At 37.8% G+C, this 24,270-nt stretch overlaps 1 protein-coding gene across 1 annotated transcript; it reads right to left on the bottom strand.

Moving 5' to 3' along the window:
• Positions 1 to 634: 634 nt before the first annotated feature.
• Positions 635 to 22,114, bottom strand: BRMS1L (BRMS1 like transcriptional repressor). Its single transcript, XM_021542710.2, has 10 exons — positions 21,875 to 22,114; positions 17,355 to 17,445; positions 13,989 to 14,116; positions 11,346 to 11,425; positions 8,163 to 8,259; positions 7,692 to 7,775; positions 6,326 to 6,390; positions 4,823 to 4,862; positions 3,808 to 3,934; positions 635 to 2,165 (listed from the first exon to the last, which is right to left on the bottom strand). Exons 1-10 carry the CDS (start codon positions 22,008 to 22,010, stop codon positions 2,042 to 2,044), a joined length of 972 nt encoding a protein of 323 aa, XP_021398385.1. The 5' UTR covers positions 22,011 to 22,114; the 3' UTR covers positions 635 to 2,041.
• Between the last annotated feature and the right edge of the window lie 2,156 nt (positions 22,115 to 24,270).

Here is a 24,270-nt window from a genome sequence, read left to right on the forward strand (position 1 = left end):
AAAAACCAACCTTACAGCTCTCTCATCAGATATGCAGAAATGGTGACATGTCAAAATAGAAAGCCACAGCTCAGTCTCCTGTACTTGTAAGTTGTCTGATCCCTAATGCACACTGCTATGATTATTACCCCTCATGTTGATATTAATTATGTTTATTCTGACTTAAGAAACCACACTTACAAATTGTCAGTCCAAAAATGCAAGGCTCTGTGTAGGAAAGTTTTGCTTTGTAAAAGAGAAGAAGCTGTAGGAATAATAAATTGCAGCTAGAGAGATGCAAAATACAGAAGAGATAAAAGGGGTGAATCACAAAAGCAGTTTAGAGTATCCAGCATGGCCCAAATACAAATTATTCCAAGCATGTCTACAGTTATGAGATTCTTAACACTGCTTATGTTTGATTTATAAGTGTCATAAAATAAAGCTTCCATAAAATATTTTCTAAAAGTTTGTACAAACTTAAAAAACGCATACATACAAACTCCCAAAAATCAAAAGAAAAAGGTGCAAGTCAAACGTTTCTTTAAAAAGCTTTATGCCTTCTGATTATTTAAAAATATTTCCCTTTGCCATTTGGTAGATCAACAATTCCAACAAGACTAAAAAATCAAAGAGCGAAACAAGAGAAAATACATCCACTACCACAGATCATTTATTTATACACTAAGTTAAAAAATGCAAATATTTCATTACAAAAAGTTTATCAAACAACTGTATACATACAGTTCATATTGTTAAAAGCCAACATGTCAATTGATACTTTATGTACATTTGATTTATAATGTCATACGATTGTAGAAAAGCATCACTCAGCAGAAACTGATTTGGCATTTGTAAAGTACTTACCACCCTGCACTAGAAGAGATGATTAATTTATATGCTACAATAAAAATATTTATTTGCTATGATCATTTAAAGCAAATGGATGCTTTATTTTCTCCAAGAAGAATCATCATAAGTGGAGATTAAAGTGCATATAACCAACGCATTAACAACTCTTGAACAATCCCATCTACCATTCTAATTGCTCGAAGCACATCACAGTAACATCAAGGATTTAGGACTTTTCTCTGTGGCTAAAAGAGCAAGACTTTAAAAGACATTCAGTTTCCTAAGCTGCATGAAATACTCCCGGTGTACACTAAGATGAAATGGGGTCCAAAAATTATGAAAATAGTGTTTGGTGAAAAACTCAAGTGTAAATTCTCACAGATATATGACTCCTGGGGAAATATTTTCCTTAAAATTAATTGTATTTCATACAACTGTGGACCAAACATGCAGGCCATGCAACAGCATTTATGTAACCATCCCCCCAGTTGTTCTTTGTGGGCAACATAGAACACAGGTTGGAGCAACACTGTCCACCTTATGCATAAATTTTGCTGGCAATCAAGGAAAAAAACATCACCAATGATTCGTCTGCTATAGAATAGGGTCCTACACTAGAAAAGTGCTCTTCAAAAACATAGTTCAAAATATTGGCTTTGTCTCATTACAAGCAATATAGTAAACCTTACAAAACATAACACAGTCGGTACTAGCAGAGCTGTTGAGGACAATAATTTTAATAAATCAGTACACTTTGGATAAAAGGATGCTTGTGCATGTTACAATCTATTCAAAAGCAACAGCTGAGCAGGCTAAATTTACATCCACAAGAGAAGCATGACACAGTCACTGAAAATAAAGTGAGCTGGTAATTATGGTTATCACTTTTTTCACACCAACTGGTCACCAATGGAAAAATAATTTTTCTTTTTAAATTACAAATATGCTAAGTTTTGAAGCGTTATACTTGAAGAGCATACTTCACATCTTAGGCACTGGACCCAACTTAGAGGCAAAATGTCTGTTAACAGGATTTACCCTCCTCAGGTTTCTGAAGGTCGTCCATATGAAGCTTACATACAGCACGACCAATACACATTAGATACTGCTGTAAATATATAAGGAATACAAAACACTATTAAATACAATTTTCACCCCATGGCACATCACACATGGCAATACCACTTGCTTCATATCCGGTGAGCAACGGTCAGTTGTGGTTATGCTTTATTGAATATTTTCCTTTCTGTAGCTGAGAAATATACAGCTTAGACTTGCTTCCATCCGGTCTTTTAAACCAAACTTCATCATGGTTAATTGTTGTAATTATGGCACTACAGAAAATGAAGGAAGAAGGGTCAGGGGAAGAAAAATAAGAAGTATTTAGAAAGCTTATAAGCTAAAAATAACCTCAAAACTGCAGCTGTATTTCCACATGGTATATGAAAATATGCATTAGTTGTATGTAAGTGCTAGGACCAAAAGATACTAGCACCACTCTAAGGATAGTTTTTACATAATTCCTTGGGAACTGCATGTGTCTTTAGTGAAGGTAGCTAATGTTTCAGCCATCTATTTTATTCTCTTACAAGAAAACCGTAACAGGTACAAATACTTCAATTGTTTATAACAACAATAGTCACACAGAGAAAACACAACAATAAACTACCCATAGTAAAAAAACAAGAAAAGCCTTGAAATTACATTGAATATGAAGTACTTGAAAAAAGGTTGAACAACCTGAAGCCACAAGTTAAAGCACAAAATGTATCAAACTCTCGCTCATTATGCCAAGATTATAAGAAATAAACTGAAAACTGACTTACTGATTCACTGTTAAGTGAGCCCTGCTTTTATGCTCCTTATGATAACCTTTAACACAAATAGTGAACAAAACTCCCTTCTCATACCCACAGAAAAAATATCATTTCAAGTACATTGATGGGGGAAACAGAAAGTACAAAACCAAAGATGAAAACAGTTAATAGAACAAATCTATTGCATACTGAATGTGACAACTCCGTCTAGTCTTTTAAGTTGTGTGGGTCTTGAAAGCCCAGGGAAGCTCCGCTGCATGACTACCCTGTTAAGCATCAGCTTTTAGCTTTTGTTAGACACTGGATACTAAGACCTTTACTTGGCCCAGTACAAGTGCTGTGTTCTGCTAAATTAATCCAGAGTTTTTTAAATTTTTTTAATTTCAGACACAATCTGTAGTTTACTAAAATACCTTCCTGTTTCAGCCCTGAAGAAACACCAAAATCACCAAAATTTGTTCCTCTTCACCATACGTAAGGAAGAAAAAAACCAGCCAGTTCCACAGTAAACTACTGACATACAAAATTAAAGTAAATTTTCCAGAGTACATGTGCATATTTGATCAACATTGGGCTTAGACTTATTTGCCCCATTCAGTAAAAGGTAAGATATAAATTTAATTTTAAATACAGAGTTTTAGAATGTACAAATATTATCCATACAGAGAAAACACATTTATAGATCTTAAACATTCAACCAAATTTGCACTCTAATATTTAGACTGTTCCAAGGTAGAACCTTTCTTAAAAGAAGAAAATACCATTAAAAAGTTCCTCTCATCTTTCACAGAAAACAAAGCTTATTTTCAATGGCATATAGTGTTTTTCCATAATTAAGTATTTTTGGGTGGGCCAACAGATCAAATTCTCAAAGCAACAAACTCCCAAGATACTAGAAAAATTACTCCAAGGCTATCAGAAACTAGTAACAGCTGAAATTGTTAAGAGAGATTCTAACTTGACAACCTTTCAGTCAATTCCAACCTTCACTAGCCTCTTTCCTAAGTCAGCACCCATCTTAATACCTGCTTTCCAATGTGAACTAGGTAAATGTCACTGAGGTGGCAGTATTTCCACACAGGCCTTACTCTTCAATGCCATCATCCTTGTTATTGCTTAACATGAATGTACAGAGCTGCATAGACTAAATAATCATTACCTTGTAGGACATTCATCTTTCTTATCAATGCATATCGTCTGCCCTCGTCCATACCATTCGCCATCATAATAGAGTCTTCCTTCTTCTGATCTAGCACTATGTAGATGCTTTTCTAATTTGACAGGTGCTAAATTAAGTAAGAGTGATTTAATATTAACTTCACAGAAATCAGTTAAGTGGTTAAATACACTTTCATCAAGTTATTTAAACAGAATCCACATTTTTTCCAACAGTATTCTCTTAATAATTACATTGGAAATTGGAAGCAATATACCTTTTTATTTCCAGTCAGATAATTAAAAGTTATATTTTCATTTTCAAATAGAAGCTATCACCTACATGCCTACTGTCCCTTATCCTAATCACCTCCAAATATGAGATTGTTATTTAAACAGAATCCACATTTTTTCCAACAGTAGTCTCTTAATAATTACATTAGAAATTGGAAGCAATAGACCTTTTTATTTCCAGTCAGATAATTAAAAGTTATATTTTCATTTTCAAATAGAAGCTATCACCTACATGCTGACTGTCCCTTATCCTAATCACCTCCAAATATGAGATTGTACTTAGCAAGAACATGCTTCTCACTTCAGTGCCAAATGTGAATACCACTCCTTTCCCACACTCCTGCTTTTTCAGGGTTGTAGCTGCAGTCAATGTGAGCAAACTTTGAAATGCACCTGAAAGGTTCAGATGCTCTCAGCTTTCTGCTCAATCTTGTGCAAACACTGGCATAGCTTGCTAATATAAATTGCTATTATATTCACTGTTAGAAGCCTGATTTTTTTTTTATATATAGTTTTCTAGAATTTGTGTCAACAGAAGCAACAGCAATCAAGCTACAGGTATCAGCACCTGAGAGAGGAGAAATACAAAAGCCACATCTTCCAGCTACTTCACCCCATCCTCCATCACTATACTAGTACTATACTAAATACAATTTGCCTGGATGCAGTTTGCATCATTGGACACAGCAAGTTCTGTCTTGTGGAACTAGACCATGTTTACTTACGTTCTGGCTTTACCCTGTGTGGTCCCAGCGTAGCCATTGCCTTGAAACACAAAAGAAAATTAAAGTTAGTCAGCAGGCAGAGTCATTCTGTCTTAACTGCCAGCTTTAGTTGTGGAGCAGCATGCAGTGGCATTTGCTTTTATATGCAAGTATATACTTGCATTTATGCACAAAAAATACAATGAGAATTCTAAAATAAAAATGTGTTCAGTGGTGACTCAGTAGGTAAATAAAAAAAGCATTTGGATGGTGAAAAAAATCACCTTTATTAAGTTTTGATTTCAATAACTCAACCTTTTTTAAATTAAATCCTCAAAATTGCTCTTATGTAATTCTGTCAAGAAAACAGAAAATTACACTAACTCATTCTGAAAAACAAAATGCTATATGAACAACCTAGTCTTTTAATTTATATGTTATAAGCTCACAAATATTACTTCATGTAAACTCCAGACACACATAACCATGGGGGAAAAATAAGCATTGAAGAGTTTTTGGGGGTTCATTTGTTTGCTTTTTTGGGATTTTTAAAATTATTTCCAGAAAAGGCAAAACCCTAGTAGGTCCTGGGTTTGTTGCTATTGTTTAAAACTATGAAAAACTACAGAAAAAGAACTCTAGGGAAAGATATTTTGTGTCTATTCCTCTGATGCAATAGAAAGAGAAAAGTCAGACAAGTTCTCATATAAAGGTCATATTTTACTTCTTGTTCAGGAAAGAGGTACAGGGAAAAAAACAGGCTAGAAACTGACTCAGAGCAAACTCCCCACCAAGATTATGAATTCACCTAAGTGGATTGCTATTCCATAAAATGGGATGCACTAGGATACTAGGGGAAGCTTTCTGACTGCAGATGCAAGGCAAGGATAGCATTTCATTACACCAAGATCCTTCAACAGTCTTACAATCTAAAAAAGGCATTACACAATTAAAATTTATTTTTTCAAATATATCAATTGACTAAACAAATTTCTCTTCCTATAAACCAGGATTCACATGTAATCTGAGAAAAACAAAGCTCCCCATTTTTATGTAAAGAAAGTATAAGGAAAGGTCAAAGCACAGAAAACTTCTTAAAATAAAAACCCTACTATATGAAAACATGCCATATGAGATTTTAAAAAACCTTCACATAAAGCAAAATCCTCTCAGACTATCCTATCATAGTTTCTACCCAATTAGCCTAAACTATGAGAAAGCAGATCCCCTTAACACAGGCTTTAGGCTCACTTTTACATGGAAAATTATGGCCTCCCCATTTTAAAGACATCCTCTTGCACCCCTTTAATGGATTCCTTTCTATGATTTGGGAAGAATTTAGAATCAGAAAAAATAGCAGTAACACAGCTTGAAGTGAAAGGATTAACTGACTACTGAAAAAATAAAAATCTATTTAGTGTTTTGATCATATAAGAAATCCAGTTACATATTTTTAAGTAGCAAAAGGACTAGACATTAACCCAATTAAATCCACAGTCACTGGCATTCATCCTTTCATCTTACCTTCCTTATTGTTGTCCAGTCTTCAAGTATATCAAGGTCTTGCAACATATAAACTATATAAGGGCGTGGAAATGTTAGGGAAAACTCTTTTAAACAGAAATAATGAAAATATTCTAATGTTCTTAGAAAGATATTAATAGTTCTGTTCTGCAGATCTTCCACAAAAAGTATACCAGCACGAAGTAAAAGCTTGGTGCAAACACATCCATCTTTGAAATATGCAACATAGAAGTACACTTTAAGAATTATTAAAAGAGGTAGTAATAGTATGTAGATACTCAGGGTACTGGAGTTTAACATAAGGATAGGATAAACAGCTGAGATACAACCATTCCATTCCTAAAAGATCAAAAATTATTCTATTTGCAGTAATTCAAATTACAATTAAAATTCTTTGCAATTTCAATGTACCACTGCAAAAAAGCACCTATACTAGTATCAGCTGAAGTAAAATAATTATTTTTACAGTATTCCACATCATGTATCTTCAAGAGAAAAGCATGGGTCAGCATGACATATCTGCATATCAAATATCTAAAAAACATGAAGCAGAAAGGCACAGCCCCCTTCCTTAAACTATCAACTGCAAAGTAAAAAATGTGTATTAGAACAATACATGAACTTCAGAACATAATTTCACCATTTCATCTCTGAAAAATAAGTTTAGCAAAAGGTGCTATGGATGTTAAAAAAAAACAACTCCTAAAATGGAGAGCAAGCTTAAACTTAAAATTCCATTTGAAATTTTAAAAATCTTTAACTACTTTCAAATTTGTTTTTCTCTAAATAGCAAAAAATTAAAAATTAAAAGCTGGGTAAAATTTCTAGTATTTGCATTGCATATATCTGACACATTCACAACTATTTCTAAACTACAATCAAAAAGAACAAATTAATTTACCTTAAAAATTAAAAAAAATTTAGCTTTATAAACAACCTGAAATTGCTGAGATTTTATAAAGAATACTACATTAGTATTTTTGGTTTGGAACATACACTAAAATGGCAAGGTAACTCACAGTTCACAAAATCCAATGCTATTTATATGGTCAGTTGGTGGAGTGGCCTAACTTGATTCTGCTTTTGCCTTGTAAATCTTTTTCTTTAAGAGTTAGAAAAATGAACTTTTTGAAACATTTTCTACATTAAACTAGTAGCTGGGTAAGAGAATCTTAATTTCAATTTTCATGATGGGATGGATGTGTCAACATGGCTTCTGTAATCTGAATTAGAACAATGTCTGCCATGTAAAAATCAGTTTTGATAACACATTATCATTTCAACTTGGTATTAATGACACATAATAAAATTAGGTATAAAACTGCAAACAGTACTAAAAAGAACAATGATTTCATTAAAAGGATATCTGATACAACAACAGGTTTCTTCTTATCTGGGCTAAATGGATCCTTCCTTTTCTTCCTGGACTGGAGCTCATCATTCCATAATTCTGAAAAAGTATAATAAGAACATGTTGTGAATCAAAAACATTTACATGTTTAGCTCTTTTTATAGCAGAAAGCATTGCCCAAAATAAAAAAATAACATTTTCAGGTAAGATGCTGTTTCTGAACAGAATAATGGCATTTACTCAAGATTTAAATAATTACAAGATTATGTAGACATAGATTAACACTGAAAACACACAAGTGATGCTGACAACTATTAAACCAAAGCTGAAGTTTAAATTCCATCCCCTACCCAAAGTCTACAGCTGAATGGCATTCCACCAGATAATCTAAAACTCACCAGACATACTATGTGTATAGTCAACTAATCAGTACCCAGCAGAAGATTAAAAACAAATAATAAAAAAGCAAACTGAATTTCCATCCACCTGAGGTAATGTCAATGCTATGTCTGTCCTCTTCAAGTCTTCTAATCTTCTCTTCTAGTTCACTTTGTACAGTATCATACAAGAGAAGTTTCTCACTCTATAAAAGCAAGGTTACAGATTTTTACATTCGTGAGCTCAATAATCTAAATATTGACAATTTAAGGCATCAGTGGAAGGAAGAACATAGGAATAGCTTTTTCAGAAGCCACCAAGCATATATCTCCCTCTACCACATTCTTAGCATGAGATCCTAGCTCCTTAAAGATGGCACACTTGCTTAGCACAAATGAAAATATAATTGCGTATTTATCAACTACTGGTACTAAGTGTAATTAAAAGCATGCAGTTATCCCTTCAGAATAACTCTGTGTTTTGACACACAGTATTTTTGTGGATAGGAAAGATTTATTCACAAACTGTGAAGTGGTAACCTCTAAGCCACCTTTCATTACAAATCACAAAAGCTAATGTTTTCATTGAAAGCTTTTTATAAGGCTACCTCCTACACTAAATTACATAGTTTCTTACAGATCAGTTACACTTTAGCTTGAAAACCCACTAAATTCTTTAAAAGAGTAACCTGGAATTAAGCTGAGATCCAAGCCTTAAGGAAATTACTGCTCTTTCATAAGCTTGCACATTTCCAAAACTATGAACAGAAAATACAGCTGATTGTTTGATTTTAACATTCGCCTTCAGTGAGCAATGTCTTCAACAATTCTGGAAAACAGAGAACTTGGACTTCCTGAAAAAACAGCATAAGCAGCTCAAGTCAATGCATCCAGCTATCTGCTACCATGTCTCTATCAGAAGCTGCAGTTCCCTACAGCCAAATGAGCAGATGTCTGCACCTCAACTGCTCTTGCCCACAGCATAGCAACAGAAACTTCCCTTTACTAGTGTTCAACCTAGTTTGCTGGAGTGAAGCAAATCAGTCCAGGAATGGACAAAGAACCCTATTCCACTAAATGACTGTCACACTTACACTTCCCTGAGGTTACAAAGTATTCAAATTCTAAAGACCTCCTTTCACATATTTTTCAACCCACCATTATAAAATACATTTCCCAGGTGAATTTAAAAGGCAGAAGCCTCTTTACATATATCTGAAGCGACAATTGAGTGTTGTATGTTCAGAAACCATTCTAAAATTGCATTTTAAAATTAAATAATGTTTGTGTTTAGATATGTGTTCTGCTTCACATAGCTGGTAACAAATAAGGTGTGAAAAGCTATTACAGGCATCAGAGGCATTCTTATTGAATAGTTATATTCTAGAGCAACAGTAATTCTACAAGCAGCATTTCTGATTTAATAGAGCTTTTCCCCCCAAGAGACTTGTACTGGATGGTGAATTCTGAATGTTCCACATAACAGCAAAACAAGAGACAAAGGCCACCTCAAAGAGGAATAATACACAGCCAAAGCAAATCATTCAATCATGGATAAGAGACTTTGCAAGTCTAACAGGATTCTGTCCAGCCTCAGGAGTATTCACAGGAGCAAAGACAGCCAGTAGAGAGTCATCCTTCCTAATACCTAATTCTTTCCCAAGGCATCAAGAAAATGGAAAACTTTTCAAAAGTACACATGCATATTCTTGCTTTATTGGTATACTAGGAACGAGGAAGTCTGGAATATAGTGAATCACTCAGAAGAAAACACCATTAAGCAAGTGTAAGGGGGTTGAGGAGTACTATGATGAAAAGCTCAGGATCTAAGCAGCTACGTACAGCATTGGACATACTTGTCTTTGTATTTGACATACTTGTCTTGTACTTGAGTGTTTGAACTACAGTAGTATCCAGTATTTAGGTACACAAACCAGAACCTTTATGTTCAAGGAGAGAAATATATTTTTCTTGGAACTGCTTTTGAAATGACAACTATATCAGTAGCTGTCTAATGCATCTCAAAAAGACTTTGGTTTTGTTACTAAAATGTAAGGCATTTTTGCTAAAATTACATCAGATATTTTACTTACTTTCTTGGTAACCTTTTCATAAAAAAGGTAAAAAAATCATGTGGGAATCTATTACTAAGAACTTGATAATGAAAAATAAGAAGCCTTAGTGACATATATATATGCAAAGACTAATAAAAAGCTCTTCTACATCTTCATTAACAACTCTGAACTCTGACACAGGACTCGAAGGAATAGTAAGTAAGTTTGCCAACAACACTAAATTGGGAGGGGCTGCTGACTCCCTCAAGGGCAGAGAGGCCCTGCAGAGACACTCTGACAAATTAGAAGGCTGGGCAATTGCCAACCAAATGTACTTAGAACAAGTGCTGGATTCTGCATCTGGGACAGGGTAATCCTGGATGTATAGACAGACTGGGGAATGAGGCTGGAGAGCAGCACCACAGAAAGGGGCCTGGGGGTCCTGGTTGACAGGAAGCAGAATATGAGCCAGCAGTGCCCTGGCAGCCAGGAGGCCCAACCCTGTCCTGGGGTGCATCAGGCACAGCATGGCCAGCCAGGCAAGGGAGGGGATTGTCCTGCTCTGCTCTGAGCTGGGGCAGCCTCACCTCGAGCACTGGGGGCAGGCTGGGTGCCACAATATGAGAAAGCTATTAAGCTAATAGAGAGTGTCCAGAGGAGGGCCAGGAGAATGGTGAAGGCTCTGGAGGGGAAGCCATATGAGGAGTACCTGAGGTCACTTAGTCTGTTCAGCCTGAGGAGACTGAAGGGAGACCTCATCTTGATCTTCAATATCCTCACAAAGGGAAGGTACCAATCTCTTGTGGCCAGGGACAAGATTTGAGGAAAAGGCATGAAGCTGAGCCAGGGCAGATTTAGATTGAGAATAAGGAAAAGGTTCTTCACCCAGAGGGTGGTTGAGCACTAGAACAGGCTCCCCAGAAAAGTGGTCCCAGCTTGTCTGAGTTCAAGAAGTGTTTGGACAACACTCGTAAACACATGGTTTGATTCTTCAATGTCCTGCACAGGGCCAGGAATTGGACTAGATGATCTTGATAGGTGCCTTCCAACTCAGCACATTCTATGATTCTGATTCTTAGATGTTTCGAATAACCTCTTGCATGGGCTTAAATATCACACAGCAGCTGCATTCAAATAGCAAATAACAGCAATAATAAAAACATGCACTGAACCTGAAAAGCATGACAGACAGTAAAGTTAGATGAGATTAGCTATCAATGTGAAACGGCTGGCACAACCTCACAGTGCTGTCGAGAGGCTTGAATTTCACATTCATATTTGTTCTTCACAGATTCCAGACACAGCTCTCTATAGATACCTGTAATCAGACAAATTACAGCAATATTACTTTCTTGAGCAAATATCTGACTTCAGAATTCCATTTTAAGACTGCCTGCAAGTCACAACACATGAACACAGTGGAAAATACAGATATATTACATTAGGTGCTTAGAGTGGCTGGCTGCTTAAAAGAATAAAAATAAGTAAATCCTTATTTCTGAAGATTTGAAAAAAATAAAATGCTATTTTAACACCTTCTCCTGTCAGTCAATAAATTACCAGTGGTCACACTAACTTTAGAAAACATATTTGTTTAATATTTCTGATCAAACTATCCTGAATATTATCAGTTTTCAAACTTAAGTACCAAATGGCCTCTTCTATTTTCTAATTAAGAGTTTAAAATAAGATTTTGGGGTTTCAAAACAGCTAGAAAACTGGTTGAAAGAAAAAGGTTTTACAAATTAGTATTTGGAATAAGTCTTATTTTATAATGCATGATCTTATTAAATTACAATAATTACTACTGTTCCACTCTTAAAAACAGCCACCTTGTGATTAAGGGTACCCCTTCTAAGGATTAGGAGCATTTTTAGACATTTCTGGAAATGTGTCCACAAAGCAGCTGAAAAAACCTGAGAGGTACCTGAAATGTAATATCTGGCAAACATCTATAGAACTTGATTTAAAATGTAATGTATTAAACAGAAAACACTTATAATTGTTTCAGATTAGAAACTTGAGGAGTTACATTTGCAAACACAGTGGTGGTGTCTTGCAACTAGAGAACTTTCAAAATCACCTCCCTTATAATTCAAATTATTATAAATGAACACTACTAGAGGAACAGAACTACTAACAGCTATCTCTCTGAAAAACAAACCACTAAGTATTGTGTCAATCACCTTTCCACAGTGAAGCCATTCTAGAATTCAAAATGTTCTTTTCTTACATTGCTATGTTAATTCTGGCTTTAATTTTCTTAATATTTACGGCTGACTGGCATAATTACGTCACTGTTTTTTTGCCCAAAATTGAAGAATATAGATATGAACTGTCCTGGAAGAAACAGTTGTTTTTCTGACTTGCTATTTTGTGTGAATAGCACCTTAGAGAGCTGAGGAACACAAGTTTCTTTTCTAACACAGATGTAATTATATCCTAAGTTTAGCTAAATACAGTTTAGTTTGGGGGTTTTATGACCACTTCCTCCTCTTTCTCAGGTAATCACGGGTCCTTATGGGTTACTAGCTGGAACTCAAGTCCTGCTATTACCCAATTCTCTCAAGGCTCTCAAACAGTGAGAGCAAATAAGCCAGTTCTGCAGTCTCTTGCTTTCTCTGGAATAATTTTATCAAGGTCATTCACTTGGGGACAAATGAAAAAAAAAATCCTATTTTCTATTCTAAGCTTTAAGGAAACTGTTGCTTTTAAGCTGGGCTTTTTTTACATTGAAACATGGCTCTTCAATGGTGCTGAAGACCAATCAGGAGAATATGCTGCATACCCCATACCTACCTACATGACAGGGACAGCCACATTTAAAACTGAAAATTAAAGACCTGGGTTAAGGTTGCTTTCATATCAAACCTTTTGCAAGTTCAACTGAAATCCTCCTGCAAAGCCTAAGTGGGCTGCTTAAGACTAGTCATGTAAATTTGGGCTAAGAAATTAAAACCCAGTAATGCTGGGTCAGCAGCTGAGAAAAAGCATTACAGATAAGACCTGGAGGGAGAGAAATGCAATGGATCAAAAGATTTCAAATTCTCAAAGTCAGAAGTACCAATGAAGACATGCTGGGTAGTACTGAAACAGCATTAGTGTTATAAAAATATAAGGTGGCTTGCCATTTTTCATTTAGCCTGCACCATGTTTCTGCTAAATTTCTTAGAAAAGACATTGGTATAGCTTCTCTGCCTACAGAGATCACAGGTGTCTGTCTTCTGGCTCTCTGTATTCCTATAATATTAGCATTTCATATGAATATATGGTTACGTACAAGAAGATAAATGTTCTTGCCTTCTTCTATGAGCACAAGAACCTCTTTAAACATCAGTTATAAAAACTAAAATTCAGCCTAGAGAAAAGCACCAAGGACAAGAGTATTTCCTCCTTCCCTAGACAGAACAGAAGAATAGGAGCAGCGAAGAGACACAAACTAGAAGAGCAGGAAAAAATATCATCATATTAGATAGCAAACATTTCATGACATAGCACCTACATATCTCTTCAAAAGTGACCATTGTGTAGACTTGATCTCAAACCTTCTGACTTAAAAAACTATTAGTTTTTACTCAGTAATTCTGTTCTTACTACACAAAGATAGGCAGCTATTAAATGAAACGTTAAAAAAAGCCTGTATTTTACTGGGATGTTATCAGGCAACTTATGCACAGAGGTGAGCAATATATTCATTTTTACTTAAAAACTACTTCATATTTAAAATTATGCTACAATATTTCTAACTTTAAATAAATTAACTAATAAAACTAATAACTAATAAAACACACTCCAACAATTCTAAAGAAAACAGAAGAATGACCTTAAAATGCATAGCAAGTTTATACTTTGAAACAGCAATAGTCATTTTACATGCCTACCTGCGACCTTGGTTCGGATTTGCATATTTTCTTGTAAAGCTGCCAATGGTTCTAAATATTCAGGTGCTTTTCCAGCTATAACCTCTTGTAGCTTTGCATCCACTTGGCTTAATCTTTCTTTGTAAAGTCTTAAAGTAATAGAAATAAAAATATATATTTTATATAAAACAAAACACAAGTTAGAAGAAATATTTTTAAGTAACTATTTGCCATCCCTTTGTTAATGTTATGGAACACTGAAGCAAAATGAGAATTTGCTAGCATTTGAATTTTAAAATACATATTTTCTTTTTGAACAACAGTATCCATGTCTACCAAGCCTTTCTGAAAAGCAAATGCAAACAATCAGAAGTGCAGAAAGGGTATAATTAAATGTATCTCAATTTCTAAGAAAACAAAATTGCACATATCTCAGTAACAAGACAGAATCAACATGGAAGAGGAGATGAAAAGGTAATACAGTGCATAAGAACAAACTGGGTTATGTCATGACTGAGAAAGATAGACAGCTTGTCACCAGAAATTATCATTCACATTTGTGTTCACATATCTGCTCCCACACTACCATAAACCAAGGAAAAAGAGATGCAGGTGTTTAATAAAGCAACCCTCCATTTATCTCCTGTGAAAATCTACATGTTAAAAACTATTATAAATATAATGAGATAGTTTCTGACATATTACATTCCTGTGAAAAGAAAGTATAATTAAAATATTTTTATTTTATCTGAAATTCAGCCAATTACAAATATTTCGATCTCAATAAAGCTCCCCTTACTTGTAACTGTCCGTGTTCCATGCTAGAATCATCAATATATCCAACATCTCCTGTTCTCATTTTTCACTTTGCACCCCACAATCAAAGGGTGTAAAATAAAAGCAAACATGTACAAACTCTCTTAAGTGTTACAAACACATCAGGTGCTACTTGTTTACACAGACATAACAGATGTCCCTGGGACAAGGATGCTGCTTTTTACTTATTTAAAGCACACAGGTTAAGTAATTAATTAGACAAAATAAAGTTCATGTATACTGATATAGCAAGACCTCTGAGAAATAACTGCCTGTTCACCTTGTCACCAGAATTTGTCCTGCAGTCAGCTAACACAGCCTGCAGCTGATCAAACCCCAGTTTGCTGGGCTTAAACCTTGATGAGTATGCTCCGCACATGGTGGTCAGCACAGGGCTACAGCAGAATAATTTAGCCAGACCATAAGCCTGGGTGCACAGTGCACCTGACTGGGTCAGTCACTAACATTTGATTACACAGCACCAAGTACCAGCTACATAAGAGCAAGCAGTTATGGACTGGGTGCTGTCAGCACTTGGTACTATGAAATAGTTGATGGACTACAACTATTTATCCAGTACTTTTAAACAATGATTTTTCTAAAATGAACAAATGCTATCGAAGCACTGTAAATGCTACTTATTTCATAACATCCGATTTCAGTTTCCCTGAAATGGATGAGTAGGCAGACCCAATCATTACACCATCTCTGCTCTTAGTTGTGACAAAAATCCCTTTGTTTATGCATCTTTTTCTACTTTCCCAATGTCATCATTTCCCTAATCACAGCTGCTTCTCCCTACAATCCCTCTTCCATCATTCTAATGCTCCATTTCTGGTACTCCCACCACCACTGCTCTTCCAGCCCACACAAATACCTCTATCTCTCAACCAACCAATGTGTCCCTGCAATGCCTTCCTCCATATACCACAGCCTTACCATTTCTCAAACACCATTTATAAGCCTTAACCCCCAAAAGTACTTGCTTCCTTCCTCTCAGGACCACCCTCTTCCATATTCACTTCTTAAAAATCTGTTTCCACAAATTGTTTTCAGTCATCCAAGCTGTTGAACAGATGGGAGAGTAACACTGAGCTCAAAAGCTGACGGTTTTCCAAATGCCAAACCAATCAGTACTGACTGGCTCCAGTACTCATCAGCTGGCCGCATTTCTCAGATTTTTCCATGCTCAGCCTAAAGAACAGCAGGACAGTCTTCTCTAGACACTGCAGCAAGCAATTTCTTGTTGGGCAATTCTTTCCAGACCCTATTATTTCCAGACCTCACAGTGTCCCGTTATACAAGTTACATGTCTCAGTTCTGTAGCAGAAATAACTATCTCACAAGATAAATATGCATCTGAAACATAACAACTGGCTAAGTTTTCAGTTAAAGCATATGGCCAAAGAACAGACCAGGTCTTCTCGAAGTATCACTTAACAAGTACCTTATTAAGTTAGTTGCCAAAATGCTGCCAATTTTAAACTTGAACAGATGCATCTAACTTAAAGTTAATTAACTTCACATACACTGCTGGAGTTTGTCCAAAGAAGGACAATGAAGCTGGTGAAGGGTCTGGAGCGTAAGACCTGTGAGCAGCTGCTGAGGGAGCTGGGGTTATTCAGCTTGGGGAAAAGGAGGCTCAAGGAGATCTTACTGCTCTCTACAACTACCTGAAAGAAGCTTGTAGCGAGATGAGGTTAGCCTGTGCTACCCGGTAACAAGAGGCAGGACTAGAGAAAATGGTTGCACCAGGGGAGGCTTAGATAGGATATTAGAAAAAATTTATTCTGTTTAAGCATTGGAACAGGCTGCCAAAGAAAACGGTGGAATTCTTAAAAGTGTGAAAAAATATGCACAGATGTGGTGCTTAGAGACATAGGTAAATGGTTAGACTTCATGATTTTAGGTCTTTTCCAACTTTAATGATTCTATGATACAAATGACAGGCTGTAATACAAATGACAATCACTTTTGAATAACTGTGGCTATTAAGCTTATCTCTTCTTTTAAGTAGGTTTTTACTAGCTACTTATGTAGGTATTATGGCAGACAGAGATAACAGTATTTTAATTTTCTCATGTACTGGTACCTGGTTTGCAGCAATCAAAAGAAACTTTCATTGGTACCAACTATATAAACTGCTGCAGTAAAAAAAAAAAAAAAACAATCTAATTCCTTACTTAGCAAAGACAATGTACTTCAGTCTGTCCCACATATATAAAAGTATGAGAATTATACAGAATGAATAAGTAATTAAACAAAATCTCAAATTTCCCTAAAATCCCAATTCCTTCGTTCTACTAGGGAGTTTCATGCAACAGACCCAGACTAGCTCTTCACAGGAACAACATTTCAAACCATCCTTACAGTAAAACAAAAAATACATGAATACACAGAAGCATTCTAGAGCATCTGCCCGCAAGTAATTTCAGAATTTCCAGTCCTTACTCTTCTCCAAAAGCAGCATCCACATGCTACTTTTGGAGAAAGACAAGAAACACCAGATGCATACAGTATTTTCATGGAATGGATCCTCAAACGAGGCACTCAAAACATTAAAATACTTACTGATCTTTAAGGTCTGTAAATTGTTTTTCAAGATTGGACATTTCATCTAAACATTCCATTCTTCTTCTTTCACAGTCTTCATCATCCATTTCTAAGAATAATTAAAAAAAATTATGTAATATAAACCAAATAAACTGGATATTTTGTTTCTAGTGAATGAAGGGGCAGGGTGCCTGAATTATAGCCATGAACAGTTTTCCTCTTATATTATTGTCATAAAGCATAATATGAGAAATCACTTGGCATATAAACTACAAAGAAAGAAACCTAGACCTAATTCCAGAATGAATGCAATAAACAGCAATTCTTCTTCCTCAAAACAGGAAATAACAGCACTGTAAGACCTCAAGAGGGTAATTTCATGACTGAAATACAAAGAATACATAAGAATGCATGAAACAGAAAAACTAAACTATGTATATCACACCAAATTAAAGACAACATTAAGCATGAGCAGTTATAAGCCACCACTGAAAATTCAAGTGTATCTTGGGTCAGTACAAACAAAAGCAATCCCTGGAATGCAAGCACAGTCCAGTGTTACATTTGTCTGATAAAATTCAAGATTTGTTTTATTCATATTCCTAAAAGGAAAAGTAACATATAATTTTGAAACAAGTTTCAACCTGTCCAAATTGAAGACTTATTTGAAGTTGAAATATTAATGTAAAAATATCTGCAGTTCATTTTAATGAGCATTTGAAATCACTCCAATGAAACATTTCTTAACCTGAGAAGTCTAGAACACTGCACTTGACTTTATATGCTTTTATGCAGTAAGAGCAGTTTGTGTAAACTCTTTTCACAGATTTATTTATATTCCTGATTCTTTTTCGTGGACCTAGGGAAGATAAAACAACATAAACACAAAATTTTTTGCCAAATCTTTGACACTGCCATTGAGACATCCAATGTTACTAAACGTCCGTTGTTACCTCCATTGGCCTTCCTTAGACTAGAAAACTGAGAAACTAAGATAGAAAATTCTTGACTTTCCCAGCCTTCCCAGAAAAAAAAAAAAAGAAAAAAGGTTTTGTTAAGGCATATTCCAAAGTCAGATAAGTGAAACTGCTTTATAACAGCAGTATCTGCAAGAATTAGCCCTCTACAGTTACACTACAGCTGACCACTATCAACCAGTAGCAGGCATGCAGAAGGGATGGCCATGCACTCAGGAGCTGTAACTGAACTAGCCAGATGCTTGAGAGAAGGCACTGTCCTAAGGAACCCTTACTTATGTAAGCACTTTGGCAAGAAAAATCCTACCTCCTGACAGAGAGGAAAAGTAGGATCCTGAACCCAGCAGGGATCATTTTTTTAGCCTATAAACAACTCTGAGCTTTTTGTTTCTGCCTCATTTTTCCAACGAACATGTTCAACTGCTTTATGCTGTCTCCTACACCAACTACAGAATGCAGCATTCTTTATTCTTATTGTTTTGCAAACCAGTATGGCAATTTGTAAAGCTGATGAGGTGAAAGGAGTAGCTTCAGGCCCACTTGCTACTTGGAAAGATCTGATTAAATCAGATTGTCTACTCAGACCTCTCAGCACTCAACTTCTTCCTGAAATCATCACAAGCTTTTAAGACTAAAAAACTATACTAACCTTCGCTGCCTGGACAGGAAAACCAGCAGTCAGCACAGCAATACCAATAAGTATTACAATGGCAAACTATGAGTCCCAATTAAAGACCTAGTACTGTTATTACAGTCAAAAAGGAAGTTTTAAAACACAATATAACCTGAAGTATTTGAAAGCAGAGCAAGAAAATTTGAGACAGAGCTTAAAAAAATGCAATGAATGGGGAGAGTGGGAGAAGAACAATCAGGCCATTAAGAGATACTATTTATATTAAAATATTGTTCTCAAAAGTAAGGCAAAACCGTAATCCCAGAATAAGGCTGAAAATCACATGAAAGAACAAAGTTTTATGTGACTGTTTGACACAATATCCACAACAAAATCAATGTAGTGATTTATAATTTGGGCAGATTTAAAGAATGTGGCAATCGTATTATCCAGAGTTGCCCAAAGCATTTCTGTGCTACAAAAATGAAGCCTCTTTAAAATGTGAAGGCACTTCCCAGTGAAACTAAACAGGAACAAGCACTGGCATACCAACAGTTTTTCCCCTTTATTCTCAAATATGTTTCAAATGTGTTCTTCTATGTTTTTAATTCTAAGTATGTTTTAGTAAGTTCACTCAAAAGCTCTTCTTAAATTAACACGGATGTTATTGTTTGTGTATGTTTAGAGAGTAAAAAGCAAAGAAAACTAGAACTGTAATCCTGGATGAGGATCAGAGCACACCCACTGTTGGAGGGGAAAGGGACTGCATCTTAAATTTTTAACTTGTGTTGCAAGGAAATTGATATTCACTGGTATCTGAGGGTATAGCTGACTTCCTTGTAGATAAAAAAAACCACAGCTACCTCCAATCTCCTCTCAGCTACAAATACTTTGACTTTCTGCCTAGAAGTCTTCAATTCTCCCTTATCATTCATACTAAATGGTAATTCACATGCCAAGTTGCTTTTCAATGTTATCATCTGTATTCTTCCTTCAATAAGATTCATAAAATGGTGAAGATTTTCAGAGTCCTGAAATATATTTAATTCCCCATTTATGGAATTTCTTCCTCATGGTCTTAAACAACACACAAACTATGGAATATGAATTACTGAAAACATAAAATGTTGTAAAATCAAATCTCATGGCTTTCCAATTGAAAATTTACATCACAGGAGATGGAGGATTGCTCATTCCATATTAAAACAGTTGCTAATAGGCCTGACCTGTCTCAAAACTTCAGATTTACCATACAGTTTCATACTGCAAAAAGTATTTAGGGCATTTAAAAACACTTTCAAAATCCCAGTTGTTTTCTCCTACTATACTCAAGCAGTCTAACACAGCAATTAGGGCAACACGGTTTAAAGATAAAAAAATCCACACAGCACTTAAAATGTAACAGCTTTTTTTAATAAGATGTGGCCTATATAAAGTGCTTAAAAAATGGCCAAATTCTCCTCTGGGATAGCAAGCATAACTTGTGGCTTTTTAAATTCATCCCGTATCAACTATTCCATATTCAAGTCAATAAAACACCTGTACTAAATACATAACATCAAAACTAACAATATAGAAAGAGTGACAGCTCTCAAGGACGGTCATGCTTCCTCTAACAGCACCTTTTGTGCAAGTAAAGCAAATTACAAATTTGACAAAAAATTAATTACTAATTTCAATTGAGACTTATTTCTTGGGGTGCTAATCATTTTAAGTCTGTAGGAATAAAAAGCTTACAAGGAGTATGTTGATATTAGTCAAGACACTGAGACAACCATGTAATTTTTTGTCATCATCAAACTTTAAGTACTCCCTTAAGAGCAAGTCTCTGTGGAATGCAACAAAAATTATCTGGAGAGCTTCTGGTGTTGTTCTAAAGAAAAATGAACAGACTACATCCACTTAAAACACACTTACTTCTTCCTAATCCCAGACTCTCAGGCACACAGTGTGATTCTTGGGGTGTTCTGTGCAGAGTCAGGAGTTGGTCTTAATGATCTTTCTGGGTCCCTTCCAACTCAGCATATTCTATGGTTTTAATCTGATGATATAGGGGCCTCAGCACTAAATCACTTAAGCTGCCAGAACCACATGTCAGGACTAGGACTGGCCCAAGTCCACATCGACATCAGGACTTTTCTCAATTCACTAACCCTGTCCAACTTCTTTTCCATCCACTGTCTTGTATGTCATCACTAATCCTACCAGTTATCACCTGGAAACATGTTTTAAGATCAAACACAGAAAGTAGTAATTAGAAGGAAACTTAGAACAGCTAATAATAACCTTCTTAATAACAAGTGTAAATGAAACATAGAAAAAGTGATCCATTTAAAGCTAGATTTCAGCTACTAACGTAATTCAAAATCTACAGTCCAGATGGAAAGTATGGAAATAAGAAGGGAAGCTCAACTGAGCAGAGGCTGAAGTGCTCTGCAAAAGAGGGCAGTGGTATTAACAGGCTTCCAATATCCCCCCCAAAGACAGTTCTTAAAACACCTAGTTGAACTTCGTGAGCTTGCATGGAAATACGTACTTACACACGTGTTCATGCATGCACACGTATGTATATAAGCCCTTAAGTGGAGACCTCAGCGAGGACGCACTCAAGGCCAACAGGGCACAACCCACGCTCCTCCAGCGAGCGGAGGAGCGCGGCCCAGGCCGCCATGGCCGCGTACCCGCCCGCTCCGGAGCCGGGGCTCGGGGCGCAGCGGGGCCCGCTGCCCGTGCGCCCCGCCCCGCTCCTGCGCCCTGGCCGGCCGCCCGGAGAAGAGCCGCTGAAGCAGAGGCTGGGCCGGGGCGGGGTCACGGGGGGAGGGGAAGGAGGGGGCACACCGACAGCAGCAGAGCCGGGCGGAACCGGTGTGTCCCCGGGGCGGCACCGAGCGCTGAGGAGCCGCCGCGGCGCCTTCTCAGCGGCGCTGCCTTGCGGGCGGCTGCGCTACCTGAGCTGTCCCCCTCCTCGGAGACGGACGAGCTCTCGGTCTCCTCCTCCTCAGAGCTGCTGCCCTCGTTCTCTCCGTAGTCCACCTCCATCTCATCGTGATTATTCTCCTTCTTCTCCCGGGAATGCACCGGCATCGTCCCCGCCGCTGCTGTGGAACCCCAAGCCCGCCCTTCCCGCCGCCGCTCCGCCGCTGCCACCGGCCGCTCCGCCCCGCCCGGTGCCTGCGCGCCCGCCCATTGGCCAAGTCCCGCCGCCGTCTGGCGTCACCACGCGCGCGGCGTTCTGGGAATTGTGGTCCGCCCTGAGAGGGCCGGAAGGGCGCTGTGCGGGGCCGGGTGCGTAGCGGCGGCTTTTCGCGCCCCTCTCCTGTCCCGGGACACGCACGGGACTGCTCGGTGCCGAGAGAGGCTTCATCGCGGCCAGGCAGAGTCTCGTACCTGCCCGCGTCTCCCGCAGGACGCCGAGCGAGGCCGTGGCCCTGTGTGGTGGGGGTTCGATCGTGGCCGTTCCCTGCCTCACGTGTGGCCCCACCACTCTCCTGCCGAGGAGTTCTGCATGCTGGCAAGATGTCCCTTATGACTCGGATCTCAGAGGGGAGAGGTCCTTGTGTTATTGAGGGGAAATTCTTTACTGTGAAAGTGGTGAGGAAAAGGTTGCCCAGAGAAGCTGTGGATACCCCATCCCTGGAGGTGTTCCAGGAGCTTTTGGAACAAGATGATCTTTAAGGTGCCTTCCAATTCAAGCCATTTTATGATTCTATGAATAGTGGCCTCCTCAGCAGAACTTGCTACTTCCCCAGTGTCTTATGTTGTCCTGTACGTGTGATATGCTTTAAAGTCAGACTTAACTGGAAGTGGCAGCGGTCCACTGGAGTGGATATGAGAACTGACTAAAGAGACAATCTGCAATCTGTGCAGGTTTGGGATAATTTTTTTGGCTTTGAGTATCAGTACTTATCTGTTCATTGACCAATTGCTGTTAATTGCGGTACATAAGATGTACTGAATAGAAGTGACACTTTCTGGAAAAAGCTGTCTGAACTGTCCTGTTGCTGTGAGGGACTGATTAGCTTCACCTCAGGACCTTGGCACAAGGGAGTCCGGCAGGGATCCTCAAGAGTCCTGAAATACAGAGCTGGTTGTGGCCTGCAGGGCATGTGGGTGATAGCTTTGGGCCGAAGGTGAGCTCACTTGTACTGCACAGGCTCACTCTTGATATCTGGGCCAGCTGAAAGAGCAGTAGAAAAGCACAGTGTGTCTCAGTGATGTGATGTGCCACTTCAAAGGAGTTAAAAGTTGTGTGTGCCTGGCAGGTGCAGTTCTTCATGTTGAAGTCCAAATTTAGTTCCTCTCAGCTGTCTGGATGGATATTATGGAGGCTATATTGTGAGGCAGTTAACTTCTGTGTTTCCCTATGGATTTCCACCTCCACAGCAATAGCTGCCCACCTCAACCACAATAACCACTGCTGTACATTACTCACTTCTTTTCTCCCACATCTCTGTATATCCAATGCAAGTAATTTCCCTGTATCTCCCCAAAGAGGAGTGTATGTAGGTGTGCCACCTCTTCTCCAAGAGCAGTGAGAGAAAAATTAGGCATAACTAACCTCCCACCCTTCGGTGTGCAAACTCCATCCCTTCTCTTCTTGCTGTCTCTGGCTTTTTAATCACAAATGGACGCAGCACCACTTGGCATCCTTTCTCCATACCCATTACGATTTTCATCTTTTCTTTATAGATTCATAGAATGGTTTCAGATGGAAACAGCTTCTCTGGATAAGCCACTCCAGTTCCCCATCACCTTCACAGTAAAGAATGTCTTCCTAACATCTAATACAAACCTACGACTTGTAAAATAACTGTAGCCCGCGTGGGAATCCTGAGTGCTTTCCTAGATCCGCCGCCATCCCTTCCTCCCGCCTGCCAACCTCGCTGCGCTCCGGGCTCCCGGCACCGCCGGCCGTGCGGGGCGGGGCGAGCTCCGGCCGGCCGGACCTCGGCATAAGGGGCCGGGCTGGCCTGGCCCAGCGTTTTTAAACGTGGCTCTGGCTGTTTAACGGAGCAACAGCAGCTGAACTTTTGTCCCCAGGTTTTTGCCAGGAAACTTGTGAGTCCCCGAAGCCTGGCCAAGTGCAGGTTCACATAGCTTTAAAAACCGACCAAAGTAGTTACCAAGGTACTTTTTTTTTTTTTTTCTCCAATCTGGTATTCTTTTGAGGGAGCCTGGTTAAAGTGTTAAACTGGTAGTCAAATGGCTGAAAGGAGCTAGGAGATGGCCTGGAACAACATCAGGAGACATTCCAGAAGAAAACCTAGAAATTTCATCAGTTGGATCTGAATTTTCTTTCAAGATATCCATAGGGATTCAGAAAGGGAAAAAAAAAAAATCACAA

The sequence above is a fragment of the Lonchura striata genome, chromosome 6, assembly GCF_046129695.1.
Source record: "Lonchura striata isolate bLonStr1 chromosome 6, bLonStr1.mat, whole genome shotgun sequence".
Classification (NCBI taxonomy): domain Eukaryota; kingdom Metazoa; phylum Chordata; class Aves; order Passeriformes; family Estrildidae; genus Lonchura; species Lonchura striata.